The sequence below is a fragment of the Sycon ciliatum genome, chromosome 1, assembly GCF_964019385.1.
Source record: "Sycon ciliatum chromosome 1, ocSycCili1.1, whole genome shotgun sequence".
Lineage (NCBI taxonomy): Eukaryota > Metazoa > Porifera > Calcarea > Leucosolenida > Sycettidae > Sycon > Sycon ciliatum.
Window position 1 is genome coordinate 5,368,082 of NC_088643.1, and position 14,082 is coordinate 5,382,163.

The window sequence follows — 14,082 nt, forward strand, 5'->3', positions numbered from 1 at the left end:
CCGGCGTCACCATAGTGACGTCTAGCTATAGCGTGAACGCAGTATCGTGTGACATCCGCACGACATGCACCAGCACTGAAGTCGGTCGTCTCGGCTGCAACCAGATCTCATGAACTGTGTATCCCAAGCACGCGTTGTATTGGTGGACAAATTCCGGCATCCACTTTCACTGACCCCAATTTCGTCAATTGTACATCATTGGATCATACAGGGAAAGCCACCCCAACCTACACCATAGCGCAATACCGTCATAACTTACTGGACTTTGCAAACAGCAGGAGGAGCAGGCCTCAACGTCCGTATCAGCAGTTACAGCTTTTGCATGTTGTTGGGTCTGAGGTCGTGGAGTTGACGTGAACACCTTGTTTTACTAGCCAAAACGTGCTGCCTGCAGTCTTTTGCAGGACAGACTCAGTGCCCAGTCGACTCCGGCACAATCATCCAGTTTACATCGTTTTACGGACAGCGGGTAAAGATGGTGCTTGATACTGCGGTAGACCATGCATGGTAGACAGCCCAGGCTTGGCCGAACTGTCAAATCTAGGCGCATCGATCACATGGCCTCGTCCATCGCTCGCTTCTCAAGCTATTCATGGCTTGAGTCCAGGAGTCGATCGATGTTTCAATCGGGAGGAGGTCGTCCTTGCCGAGTATTACCACCGTGGCTTGCATACATGTATCTGTGACACAGCAAGCTGAACCGAACACGATCAGGTTGATCGGTGGACAAGTGTTCCTCTTCGCTGCTCACTCTGGCTTTCATGTCGAGTTAGCAGTACTGGTAGGTAGCCGGCTAATCCAGTAGCGGTGAAGTTAGTTGTCGTCCTTGTCCCGAGACTTCGGAGATCGTGGAGAAAGGAGCGGCGTCGGACCACCCCTCTCCAAGCAGCTTGGCCATGGATTTGTCCGTGGCAGGGGGTGGCCAGGCCCAAGACGGCTATTCGTACCTCTGCCGTTTGGAGGAGCTGCGCCAATGGATGCTCAAGGTTCTGAGCGAAGAGGTGCCGCCAGCATCTGAGCTAGAGAGCAGGCTTCGTAATGGCGTGCTCCTCGTCAAACTTGGGAAGGTGTTGCTACCCGATGACCCGATGTGGCGCAAGGCCTACGACTTGGACGAGAAGAAGTTCTTGAAAACCGGCTGCCCCGATTTCCGCCACACGGACAACATCAACTTCTGGCTGCAGTCCTTGGTCAAGCTAGGGCTACCGGCCGTCTTCTACCCGCAGACCACGGACATTTATGAGGCCAAGAATATGCCTAAGCTAGTTTTCTGCCTGCACGCGCTGAGTCATTTCAGTGCACGCCAGGGCCAAGTGGCGAGCGCCGTTCCGAACTTGGAGGGTCGGGCCACCTTCACAGAGGAAGAAATCACTGAGGCGACGGACAAGATAGCGACCGCCAACGTGCCGTCGTTCCAGGCCGTGGAAGACCTGGTGGACGAAGAAATGCAGTATCAAGCAATGGGTGAGTTTAGTGCTGATGAGCTGAAGGACTTGCGCGAAGAGCACTTGGCAAGCAAAAAGGCAGCTGCAAAAGCAGCAGCCAAGGAGCCAGAAGTTGAGGAGGAAGAGGAGGAGGCGATTTATGACCCAGTGTCGACGGATGCCCCGCCCGTACCCCTTCGCAACGTACGGCCGAGTCTACCACCGGAGGACACGGACCTGTACGACAACTCGGACAGTGTGAAAGACCAAATCAAGCACAAGAAAGAAGAAGAGGAGGAAGAGGAACCACCGCCACTTCCGCCCAAACTTGAAGAACCACTGGCAGAAGTGGAGTGTGGCGAAGGAATCAAGGCTTCACTCTACTCCGCCGTCGACAAGAAAGCGTTAGAAAAGGCCCGCGACGATGCCATGTCACCGCAGGAGAAAGCTATCACGGCCATCAACCGCGCCCTGACCAACCGGGACGAGACGGAGCTACTGCAGGCATTGAAAAACCCGGACGCCGAGCTTCCGGACATCTTCACACAGCCGACTGAGTACATGAAGGCACTGGTTGCCGAGAGCAAGTCCACGTTTCCCACGTCCATGACGCCAGTGTTCAGTGGAATTTCTCGGCCGAAGAGCGAGGAGCTCCTGTCGTCGCTCAGTCCCGGTGCCTTGCTCGTGCGTACCGGCTCCAACAACGAAAAGGTTGTGTCGTTCCGCAACCGTACCGGCATCAAGCACTGGCAGATCGGCGTCAGCTCCGACGGCAAGTACTTCTTCGGCGCGAGCGCGCGGTACGAGAACTTCGGCGACTTCATGCAGCAGTTCATCGCGTCCCTCTCGTCCTCCACCGGTCTCCACACGTACTACGCCAACGACCGGGTGCTCAAGCCGCGCTCCGCGGACCAAGACCGGATCTACGGGCTTGAATCCGACGATCAGTCGACTCGGCTGGAGCGCGAGTACATAGAGAGCGTGGTGGCGCAGGTGAACAAGCGCATCCGTCAGGACCTGCTCAACATGATGGGCGGAAGCGGAGATGGCGCTGGCAGTGACGCCGGTGCAGTACCACCACCGCTACCACCCGATCCAAGTGGTGGTGGCGGTGCCGGTGGAGCCCCCGCACCGCCACCCCCAGTCACCCGCCGGCCGACGCTGGAGAAAAGAGCGTCGCAGGATCTGCAGTCCGCCCGGCCCGCCGCAGCCGAGCCGCAGATACTGCCGTCCAAGATCCCGCCGACAAAGTGGACGGAGGCGCTGCTCAGCCGAATGAACCGGGCGCAGGCCGAGAAGATACTGATGGAGCACGGCGCACCCGGCAGTTACGTGGTGAGGGTGAGCGAACGTGGTGCCGGCCAGTATAGCATCACCTTCCGACTGAGCAGCACGATCCGCCACTGGAAGGTCGTCACTCAGAACGGCATGTTCACCTTCTCCGACGACTCGCCCAAGGTCACCTCTCTGAAGGCGCTGATCGGATTGTTTGAGACAGTGAAGCACGAACCTGGCTTGAAGATGATGCCTCTCCTGCCCGCATCGGCTGCACCCAGCGCCGCAGGCCGACCATCAGCTACAGCACCGCCACAGCTTCCTCCGAATCCGGCACTGCCACGCCAGCGTTCTCTTTCAGGTAACGGACCGCCGGCAGCACCCACCGCTCGCCAGCCACCGCAGCCTGGCCCAGGTGCAGCTGCTGGCAAGGCATCATCGGCCAGTCCAATGGGCAGCCCGGTGGCCGAGTGGTCCGTGGAGCAAGTGCAGCGATGGCTAACGGGAATCGGACTCGGCATGCACACGGCCAGCTTCCAGGAGCACTACGTTGACGGCCAGTGCCTGCTGGAGATCACAGATGATCAGCTGAAGTACGACATGGGCATCACTGCCCTGGGACATCGCACGCAGATCATGCGCAAAATCAAGGCCCTAACAGCAAACGTCTAGACTGCTGTTGAGCATGGCCGTGCCATGGCAAGGGGAGCTATCAAAAGCCGTTCAACTCCCATGCAATCCATGCAAGCAGATGCTGAGTCCAGCCTCCAACGCCACTTCAAGCACCACTGCTCTACTAGCCCTAGTATCCATGTACAGTACTGGCCGGGTCGACCAGTGTCATCTTGTAGTATCAAGTGGCTGATGTTTTAGTTCACACGCTCCTTTGTCCAATTGCTACAACTTTTTCAGTATACTTGAACCTTACAGACTGTACATGAGCAACCCAGTTCCAAGCTGTTATGCTGGTGCTGAAAGCAGCACACAATGCTATACTACCATAATAATTATTTTGCTGACAAGCCATAATCATGCATGTGTAAAGGACGTGTATGCCATCGGTCAGCAGCACTACAATAGTTATAGAATAATCTCAGTGAAATGATGTGCATTTCCGGATTGCAACGGATCTTTTCTCATTTGAGAGCAGGTTTCGCAGGGGACTGTTCCCCCGTGACTGCAGTTTGCTGAATTCTCTTGATTTTCATTTTTAAATCGTGTTAAAAACATCTACGCCTTCCCTTCTATGCCTTTCACTGATTCAGCTCCGGTCTGCCAGTGGATACACCGCGCTGGATGTGTGCATTCACGTTGTGCATCTCAGTGCCAAGGTGACCCATGCGACTTCAGTGACACTTGTTGCAGTCGGCTGTGTCCACCTATGGTATGCTATAAAAAAAAGGGGGGGGGGGTAGTCGACTTACAACCGGATTGTAACCGCTAGCTATTGATCACTATTATTAATTTTTGAACAAGTAAATCGAGGCCCCAAGTGTTGGAAGTCGACTTATAACCGATAAAATATGGTAAGGTCTAGTAACACAGCGTAGGGGTTGATCATCCGCACGTTACGGTACAGCCCCCCCCCCCCCCACACACACACACAAGCCACACAGTGACACACCCATGAATGCACATTCCGCAAGGAGTGCAAGATGGTACAAACAAGTTGAACCGAATTTCTTCAGGGAATTAATTCCGCGAACAGATACATGTACTATATCACCTACAGGTCAGGTCTAGACGTGTTGTCCTTCGTCAACAGCTCAAAAACAAACCGCATAAAAATAATAAAACACAAGAAAAGGATCCGCTAATAATGTGCCGGATGTGTGTAGACTAACATTCAATTCTCCTAGCAAAAGATGGAAGCGAGAAGACAGTAATAAAATGCACATACTTTCACACTACCAACACCTGAAAAACGCAGGTGAAAGGTGCTTGGCGTTAGAGAATAAAAAGAAGAAAGAAAGGGCCTGGGAGACGATGCAACACTCGCGTACGGGTTTTGCGTAGTGCTAGGAAGAAATGCATACATCAAGTCTAGCGAATTTGAACTCCGTACACCAACTGATCAATACTGGGGCAAGTGAGTGGGGCGGCTGATAAGGCAGAAGTCAATAAGAACATAACTTAGTACAGGCGTGCTGCTGTGCGACAGTTTACTTCTTCGTCTTGACGCGGAACGTCCGGATGTCCATCGGATGGAAGACGAGAGTAGAGCCGTCGTCGGCATTCTTTGGGTAGCCGCTCTGCTCCTGGCCAGCCACTTTCCACGCCATTCGCTGACGATCGGACTTGAGAAGGTTGGCAGAGAGGGTGAGCTCCTCATATGTGATGTTTGTGTGCGGAAACAAGGTTTCCAGCACCAGGCTGGCCGGAGTGCCGCCATCACTGGCGGGAATGTAGTGCTCCACGCGTAGCAGGAACGTGTCCTGAGTTACGTTGATCTCGTGCTGCAAGGTGAGGATGTTAAGTTGATTTACTTGCTTCGGTAAGAAGGAGCGCTCGCTGTTGTTCCTGAGCGGTTCGCTAAAGGCCAGGATGGGTTCGAGAAAGAAGTCCAGGGCGTCATCGGCAGCGGTGTGCGATGAAGACTGGAACGCCGACGACTGCACGCGGTGCACGCCCGTGATGATAAGGCCGTCGCCAAACACGCCGGTCTCGTTCAGCGGCTCTCCGACGCCGCGCTGATCGTCGTGCAGCAAGCGTCGATGCACCATCAGCTCCACACTGCCGTCGACCATGCTGCTACCGCCCTGCGCGCGGTCAGCCAGCACAGTGAAGTTCTTGCTGGCATCCTTGATCTTGATAGCCGTGTTGACGGGATAGTAATTGCTGGCAATGGGCTGTGTCAAGTTGAGGGTCCAGGTCGGACGGTGATTTCGCTTGCGCTCAAGCAGCTGCCGGCCGTTGCTATCCGTGTAGAACACGCCATCGGACTTGATGTCGGTGGAGAAGCGGCTGATGATCTCTTTTCCCAGGCCGTCGGCGAAAGGAATCGGTCCAACAGTGTACTCCATCTCAACACTGGACGGGTTAGACTCGAGAACACGGACAGTCTGGAAAACCCAGTCATTGAAGAGCTGATGCACTTCACTTACAACCGGACCCCTCAGTACCTTTACACCGGCAACATTGCCTTGCTCGTTTACCGGATAGTCGGCAGTGTGGTTCGGTCGGAAGATATAGGCGCCACTTTCCTGGTTGCTCCTGTTGTTGTGACCATCGCTACCATTATACCAGAGAAACTGCTGGTCCACAGCGACTTCCGATTCTCCACTGCCAAAGCTCATGACTCGGCCGGTGCTCCGAGAGAACGTCACTTTAACGCCATGAGAGTTGGAGATGGAGAACGTGCTCGGCTCAGCAGGTACCTCCTCCGGCTCGGTCCACACAGCAGCACCGGAATGTCCTTCAGAGACGGGCTTGACCGTGAACGTTTTGTAGCCCTGGTGCGGCAGTGTGGCCATGAACAGAAGCTCCACCTCAGCATGGCCACGCGCACCACGCGTCGACTGCTTGGCCAGGCTCACCGGCATTATCTGCGAGACGAGGTCGTCCTTACCGTCGCTCACGGCAACGCTGGTGCGCTTGGCCAGCGGCACGCGAATCACGACGTCGCGCTCCTGCCAGGACGGGTTGTAGGCAATCACCGTGAACTCGTTGGTGCTCTCCGTGGCCGGGCACACGCTGATGTTCAGGTACGTGCAGAACTTGACGTCCTTGGCGCCCGTCCAGCTCGATAGTATGCGCCCCATGGTCTGGTGGGCCACATCGGCGCCGGCGGCCAGGCGCTTGGCGTAGTCGTTGGCCACGTGCTGCTTGGACGTGCCGGACACTGCATCGTGGTGCTGAGCTACGCCCATGGCCTCCCACAGCATGCGGCAGTTGACGCTGGCGTCGACTTTGCCGTCAAACACTTGCATCTGGTGACATGCCTGGGCACGGGAAAAGAAAAATTTAGAAAACAGGATTGAAAATGGAGATGGAGTGACGCTTACTTAGCAAAAAAGAAAGAAAGAAGTATAATTATGTTGATCTCTACTTGAATTTGACAGAGCTACAAGGCCTGCACAGCCTTGCATGCCTCCTGGAGACACTGGGATAGTGGCACACCAGGTCAAGAGGCCATCCCGGTGATGCTGCAGACCATGAATACACTACATTTCACTTGCACTTCAAAGCACACATTGCACACATTGCATATACATATACAAATACACACACTTGAGAGGGACGAAAAGCGTTTCTTCTGTAAGTCCGAGTTTCACGGTTTTAACCGATCATTAGACAGCAAATACATGTGAGGGTAATCTAAAATTTGCTACCACATGTACTTCACTGCGAATAACTTTACATTACATTTCAGTGATTTCACCAAATCTTCAGCCCGGCCTATCACCAGAGTGGCAATACCTCCTACAGCTCCATACTATGGACGTTCAGTGATGCGAGAAAGCTATGCACATATCACCGTAAGTGGTAGTGCAGATTAACAAGCCATACCGGTACACACACGACTAGCAGTCTAGACAGAACTGTGTATGACAGGGGCATAGGCTGTGTTCGTGCATTCCATGTGCTTCGCCGCCTGCATCCCCAAAATAGAGGTCATGCAAATGCAATCACCGCAAATGCTCTGTACGGAGTGGTAAATCGGCATCGTGTCAGTGCTTGTGCTGCCACCCATACATAGCACTTAAAAGGATGTTGTAATTGACCCAGTGCGCATTGCCAAATATGGAATGTATGAGTAATGCTTGTGAGTACGCTGGGATCAGGAATGCACTGTTCAACACCCGCAGACGACCATACCCAGGTGGCTGTGAAGGGTATTTAAGGTACAAATTATGCCATTGCACAATGGGTCCATTGCATGACCTCCATATAACAAAATTCAGCAGAATTATCGACGTTCACAGGCATACCATGAACCGGTGGGGATAAACTCTTAAACCCTTACAAAGTAATACCCTGTGCCACCGCCATGCCAAGGGCAATGACAGTTGACATCGCTCAGTCATTTACAAGATCCTCAGCACAACCCCTACACTGACCTGCAGAAGAACATTGTTGACACGAACGTAACGCTTCAGAGCCGGGCGAGACGTAAAATAGCCGGACCAGTACGCAAACGGGTTGTCGGCGTACGGGAAGAAATCGTCCGTCTTCACCTTGTATTCGAGTCCTTGCTTGGTGGCCGCAGCGTGCACGGCGTCCAGATAACGGGTCGGCGTCGAGTACTGGAGCGTGATGTTGTGGCCATGTGTCTCGACGTACTGGCGCACGTACTTGATCAGCTTGTCCATGTTCTTGAACCAGAGGTGAGCGTTCTCGTACTGGAAGTCCGAGCCCATTGTCATCATGATTTCGCCACTGCTGTAGTGGCAAGACTGGTCTCGGATCGCCTGCACAAACTTCTCGACGCGCTCGTCCACGTTGTTGTTCTCCAGGTGAGAGTCGTCCTGGATCGGAGCGTCGGCGCACGACTGATCAAAGCAGAAGCCGTTGGGCGGATTGTACCCGTGGTACGTGACCCCGGTGAAGATGTCGGACAAGGAGCCCAGGGACTCGGTGCCGCGCCAGATCATCTCCATTTGGCGCTCGGCCAGGCGTTTCGCTTTGTCCTGGTAGTCGATACGGCCGAAGAAGAAAGCGTCGAAGCCCATCATTGTCAGGAGAGTGGACATGGTGGACGAATGGCCGAACGGATCGATGTGCCAGCCGACACGTGGCCTGGCCGCTTCGCCAAACTCGGAGTTGATGAACGTTAGGCCCAGGGTCATTTGGTCGATGATGGCTGCATAATGTGTGGCCGCCTCATCATTCATGCACCAACCGCCGTTTATAAATTCCAGTTGGCCATTGGCCAAGTACTTTCTCACTAACGCCTTTTTCTCATCGCTTTGCTCATTCCACCAGCGAGAGAAAAATGCCTGTTCTACGTAAATGAATCTCCGCAGCATGTCGGGCTCACTCTTGCCAAGTGCGTCCAAGACTGAGTCGAGAATATACTGCACTCCAGCGTGCTGAATGCTGTTGTTTGCTCCATAATAGTACTCATCCACGGTTTTCAACCATCCAACATCGTCATGAGTGTGGCTCACAAGGTGAACGTTAACTTGTTGAGGAGGTTTGCAATCGAGATCCGCTCCATAATTGAAACTGGCACAGCACAGAATCAACAGGACCAGTGCAAATATGTTGTCCATTATATTCATCGATCGAAATAATTTTTACTTGCTTGCAAGTAACTTAGTTTTTCATTAGGACTAAAACACCACTCTAGCTCTACGACATCCAAAACGAGGACGGCTGCGTTCAGCGATCCCCGAAACTAAAGCTGCCAACTTCTGCAATGACGGCCACCTGACCTGTCTACTTCTAGCACACAAACTCAAAAAGTCAAACTCAAAAGACCTCAGATAAAAGGAGAGGAAAGGAAACACTTACCGTAGGCGTAGCATGCCGTGTGTACAGGTACACGCGCACGCGGAGATCTTATGAGTCAAAAAAATGACTCCCTGGTGAAGTCGAGTCGTCATCCTCCTCCCCTGCCCCCCCCCACGCCGCTAGCGCTGCACTTTCCGTTTGCGACCGCGCCGTTATTCTGTGGTTTTACCACGCATGCGCTCGCTAGCTGCACTTCCCCACAATCGCGTTCGTTTACGTTTGCGTCATTATGCGAGCGCGATGGCATGGTGATCGTGATTATTGAACAAAAAAAGAGAGAAGAAACCTGGCCGTGCTAGCTGTTCGTTTTCAGTGGCAGCTGCTTGTTTTGAGGTGACGAACAACCATGGACAGCCAACTTCTTGCTAAAGCCCGCTTCAGGGACGTTCCGTTGAAGAAAATCCCAGCATGGTTTTCTGCCAGACCTTTCAAACCCATTTACACTGTGGACTTGTGGTGTAAAATGTACTCGAAGACGTTCGTCAGAGTCCGCGGACCCGGCAGCGCTCGATTTTTCCATGTCATGGCGTTTTCCTCCCTCTGCTGGTACACTCTCCAGTATCAAACGATGTGTGGTAAGTGCTGATCCTGTGAAGACCTCTCTTCCTGCACCACACTCTAATATTCGAACAGTGTAGGTCAAAAAAACAACTGGTAGTGTAGTTGACTGTACACTTTGGTTGCTTGATGAGATGGACTGTTACAGTAATACCTAAACTCTCACAAGGCTGTAATGAATGTGAAGTCTAAAAAAAAGGCTATACATGGTGCATGTAATACCAGATCTTGCCGTCTGGATTATCCGGGATAAGATCTGTCTACATTGTGTACATATCTCATCTCGTGCATGCCGATCTCGACTATGTAAAGTATGTTGGGAAACTTGAATGAAGTAAAAATGAGAGTGGCTATTCTTATAATGTAGAATCCACAGCCAAGGCAAGAGTATGTAACTGTGATCACCTTTCTGTGGGCCAGATGCATGGCACGCTGCCTTCATTACATCATGCAGCTAAAACTGCGAACTGCACTGTTAACAATACATGTGTTGTTTGAAACCAACTTTAATACTTATACGGAACTGAAGGTCGTGTACCCAAAACTTACAGATTGCGCCTGTACTGGGGAATCAAGCAAAGCCAGGTGTACTGCTGCAAAAGATTGGGGATTTAGGAGCATGAGTATAACGTGATGTAGGCAAGTTAGGCTGTGTTTGCATGGGAATTTTCAACCCGGGTTGCAAGTCTGTACGATGGAAACAATAGGTGGGTGTTTACATGAAGACAGTTGACCCGGGTCAATTACTGATATGCCGCCAAAAGTCCACTTCTAGAGTCCTGTATGGTCACGTGAATGCTTTCACGCAAAATTTGCGTGTGCAGTGCTGTTCAAACCTGGCGTGAGATACGCACAGAGGTACGGTTGTACGATTTCTCGATTTCAACCCGGGTCGAGCGCAATGCGTCATGTAAACGCGCCAGTCAATCTATGTTCATGGCGGGTTGAAACTCCACACGGGTTGAAACGTCTCGTGTAAACACAGCCGTAGGTAGTGAAGGCAGCACGCTGCGCACTGACCCATGATCACGGTTGCATGGTACATGTTGTACTTTTCTTTGTGGACTTGTTTTTACATGTAGTCTAACTACTGTAAAAACCATATATATAACGAAGTACTAACTCTAACGAGTTAACGAGGAGAAATCTGTCGTTAAAATAGAAATCGTTAGGCCAAAACAAAAATAGGCTTGTTTCCGGTCGGCAACCCCTCAAAAAGGAGACTCGGTCAGCCGGAATGAAACTTTTTTTGGATACTTTTTTTTGGTTCCTCAATCGTTGTGGTATTGATGGACAAGTGTAGGTGTACATTGTACATATTATCATGGCAAGGGTCAATGTCAAAGTTGACTGACTCACTGTTCTTGTACAGCATGTGGTGTATTCCTGTTTTCGTACATCCTGAGAAATCAAGCAAACAGTTTGAGTCCTTCCAGCTCCGTTATTCTAGCTCGTATCGACCCCGGAGGTTTTCGAGCCGACAGCTGAGAATCTCTGCTACCTTGTAGGTGTTTCGATTGTGGAATTCGGTTGAGATTTGACTGAGTTATGACTCTTTGAGTGCACTTGCACACATGGCATTGCCACCGTTTGTATACATTTGGGACCAAAAAAAGTTTCAGAATTTGGGAAAAAGTGACCCGGTCGGGCGACCGGAAACAAGTTCATTATTTGTTTTGGCCTTATACAGAAATCGATACAATCATATACTGTCCTATTGAGCGTTGAGAATGAGTGAAAATCGTTACCTTTGGTACACGTAAACTAGTCAATTTTGGGAAATCGTTATATATGCGCCTCGTTAGAATAATGGCTTTTACAGTACTATACATGTACAATGTACTGTCATAGCACGTTAAAGTAGTCGACAATTGTGTGGAACAGAATGTACTTGACATTGCCATCCTCGGGAGGGTCTCTATTTAGTGGTCCTTTCTGGGGCACTGGTGTCATCGCCGCGCTGATTCCGCGCACAATTTTCTCTTTGGCGAGACATTGACATTCCTCTTCAGAATCTCCCTTTTCATGGCTTACTCGTGGTAGCCTTTTGTTCGGATGTCAGGTGCTTTGTTGATAGCGGCGGAATACGTCTCAGCTGTGTTCTTGGAACACCCAGTGCATTGAATGGCCAGAGCTTAGGCTAGCGGTGCGTTCATTATTGAATCGACAACACTTGCCCAATTGCAGGACTGACATCTGATCTCATTGTGTACGCAATTTGATACGTTCTGATCGGATTCAATTCGCAAACGATCCAAAACGCAAGCATGCTAGTGCTTGTGAATCGCAAACTGTCACCGAATGTTTGCAGTTTACTGTACTCCACCAGCTTCTACCAGGCGATGACGCATTGGAGGCTGTAGAACTGGCAGAGCTACCACGTTTAGTGTGATAAATATCGAATGCCCCTGCCAAAGCCGGTTCAGTTACGTCAGCCGGAAGAGAAATGGCACGCATGCTGCGACGTAGGGGTATTCCGGTGGTCCGATGCTGAGCCAGAAACAAGACATTATCCTGCTCACTCTGTTCGTGTATTGTTCTGTATGTACATGTGTGTGTGTGTGTGTGTGTGTGTTTGTTGGCACAGCTCGTCACGAACCTCATGAGTTCCGCTGAAGACACTCTCGGCGAAGTTGGAGTAGGTGCTGTGCATCGTTGCTTTACTGCGTTATATCTTTCTGCTTGTATTTATCATGCAAATGTCTTTTGTGAATAGTGCCCTCCCGTTACTTTCTATGGGATATTGGCAAGATATCTCCTGTCTTTTATTGCTGTGTACGGTCACTATAATCTCGCTGATCCTAACTTTGGACTGTAGCCCCATTGCTATGCATATTTTTGAATCAACAATTCTGGACATCCGTACACTGTGGACAGAACGCTAGAGCTACCCAAACGTAGAGACTGTGGTTTGTCTGTGTGGGTCAGAATCGAGAGTTCGTAATGCCCCGGGAGTGTGCAACTCCCACATGCAGTGCTGTTGCAATAGAATTTTAAGTCGACGTCGTTTTCATGCTGATGCAATGCTCCTTGCAGGCGCGGCTTCTGAAGCTTGTAGAAATGACCGAATGTGTGAACCCGCCACACATGTTTGCTGTCCCGTGTTTTTACACGATCGAATGGTCATGTGTACACCGCATTGCATCATAACAATGGCCTCAATTTGAACTTTGTCAGGGCAGCACTGATAGTAGAGTCGCACACTCTGGGGGGGGGGGGGGGGGGGGGGGGGGATCTGTACTCTTGCTCGTAATGCATTTACAGTGGAGTCTTTGAGACTCACAATGCTCATGTGGGCCTGGAGCCTGACTGCCATGACTGTTACTCGTCTGTGTGTAACGTAACGTCTGTGCGGTTGCTGATGTGCTGTTCTGGGCAGCAGGGTTCCAGAGTCCTGTGTGCATTTACTCAGTAATGCCCCCCCCCCCCCCTCACACACATGCACTGCGGAAAAGTGTCTTTGGGCGAATCCATTTTTGTGAATAGGTCACCAAACTATTTCCTGGTGCAATATCCTCCATTCGTCCGAAGCCATGTCTCTGTATGCCTACTCGTACACTGGCCCGTGTGTTGTTGCTGTTACTTGTATTTCCCCTCCCTTCATGTGTGTGCAAAAGAGCTAGTAGCATCTACTTGAGTACAGTGCTGCTCGATGCAATCCAATCGCGTGAGTCAAGTTGCTGTGACGCAGGGCTGAGATTGGCATTAGACACCCTTAGCAAACAACGGTAACGCTATTTTTTACGGTACTCGTACCTTGATCACCCAAATAGTGTTGAAGCTACAGCGTATAAACGTTATGGGGGCTGATTTATCGTTGTGACCAACGGTAGGTTTTTTAGCCAAATATTGCATAGTCCGTACGCATTTCACCTTGTATCGCGTATATGATGAAAAAATGGTTGTACCGCGCGAAGTCAAAGCTATTCTCGTGGCAACAGCGTACTAAAAATAGCGTGCATCTTGCTAAAGGTCGAACCCAAATCACGGTATTTTCCCCCTTACGATAATACCGTTATAACGTTGTTTGCTAAGGGTGTCTATTGTGGCCATGATATGACTGCCACCAAGAGTTCATGAACTCTGGCTGCCACTCTTGATCCATTCGGTGGTGTCTTCCAGCGTGTCCCCAGAAATTACAGTACTCTGTTGCATGTTTATTGTTTGAATAGTCACCTGTCAGTTTCATGTTATCATTGACTTGTAGGGTTTACACCAGAGAGTCGTAGCATCTTTAGACCCCGGGCTGCCAGTGGTTGCCTGTTAGAATAGCCCCTTTCAATGAACTAACAGTTAGCCGTGTTCCACTGTTGTACATGTGTAGCACTTGCACCCCATTAGTATGACATCGCTTGCTTGGGCTCGGCGG

At 51.1% G+C, this 14,082-nt stretch overlaps 2 protein-coding genes and 1 long non-coding RNA gene across 3 annotated transcripts; 2 read left to right on the top strand and 1 right to left on the bottom strand.

Moving 5' to 3' along the window:
* Positions 1–620: 620 nt before the first annotated feature.
* Positions 621–3,946, top strand: LOC135811005 (uncharacterized). The gene has a single exon (XM_065324374.1). It carries the CDS (start codon positions 897–899, stop codon positions 3,369–3,371), a length of 2,475 nt encoding a protein of 824 aa, XP_065180446.1. The 5' UTR covers positions 621–896; the 3' UTR covers positions 3,372–3,946.
* Positions 3,947–4,348: 402 nt separating this feature from the next.
* Positions 4,349–9,142, bottom strand: LOC135810998 (lysosomal alpha-mannosidase-like). The gene is made up of 2 exons (XM_065324368.1): positions 7,760–9,142; positions 4,349–6,640 (listed from the first exon to the last, which is right to left on the bottom strand). The coding sequence occupies exons 1-2, from the start codon at positions 8,921–8,923 to the stop codon at positions 4,862–4,864; spliced, it is 2,943 nt and encodes a 980-aa protein (XP_065180440.1). The 5' UTR covers positions 8,924–9,142; the 3' UTR covers positions 4,349–4,861.
* A 226-nt stretch (positions 9,143–9,368) lies between these two features.
* LOC135811124 (uncharacterized) lies at positions 9,369–12,613 on the top strand. The gene is made up of 2 exons (XR_010552555.1): positions 9,369–9,730; positions 12,301–12,613. It is a non-coding gene; the product is annotated as an uncharacterized LOC135811124 (long non-coding RNA).
* The last annotated feature ends 1,469 nt before the right edge of the window (positions 12,614–14,082 follow it).

Bases quoted from the DNA above. Each gene is read 5' to 3' on its own strand.
- LOC135811005 (XM_065324374.1), top strand. From the start codon at position 897: ATGGATTTGTCCGTGGCAGGGGGTGGCCAGGCCCAAGACGGCTATTCG.
- LOC135810998 (XM_065324368.1), bottom strand. From the start codon at position 8,923: ATGAATATAATGGACAACATATTTGCACTGGTCCTGTTGATTCTGTGC. The intron at 6,641-7,759 runs GTCAGTGTAGGG...TCCCGTGCCCAG, and splicing joins TCAACAATGTTCTTCTGCAG to GCATGTCACCAGATGCAAGT.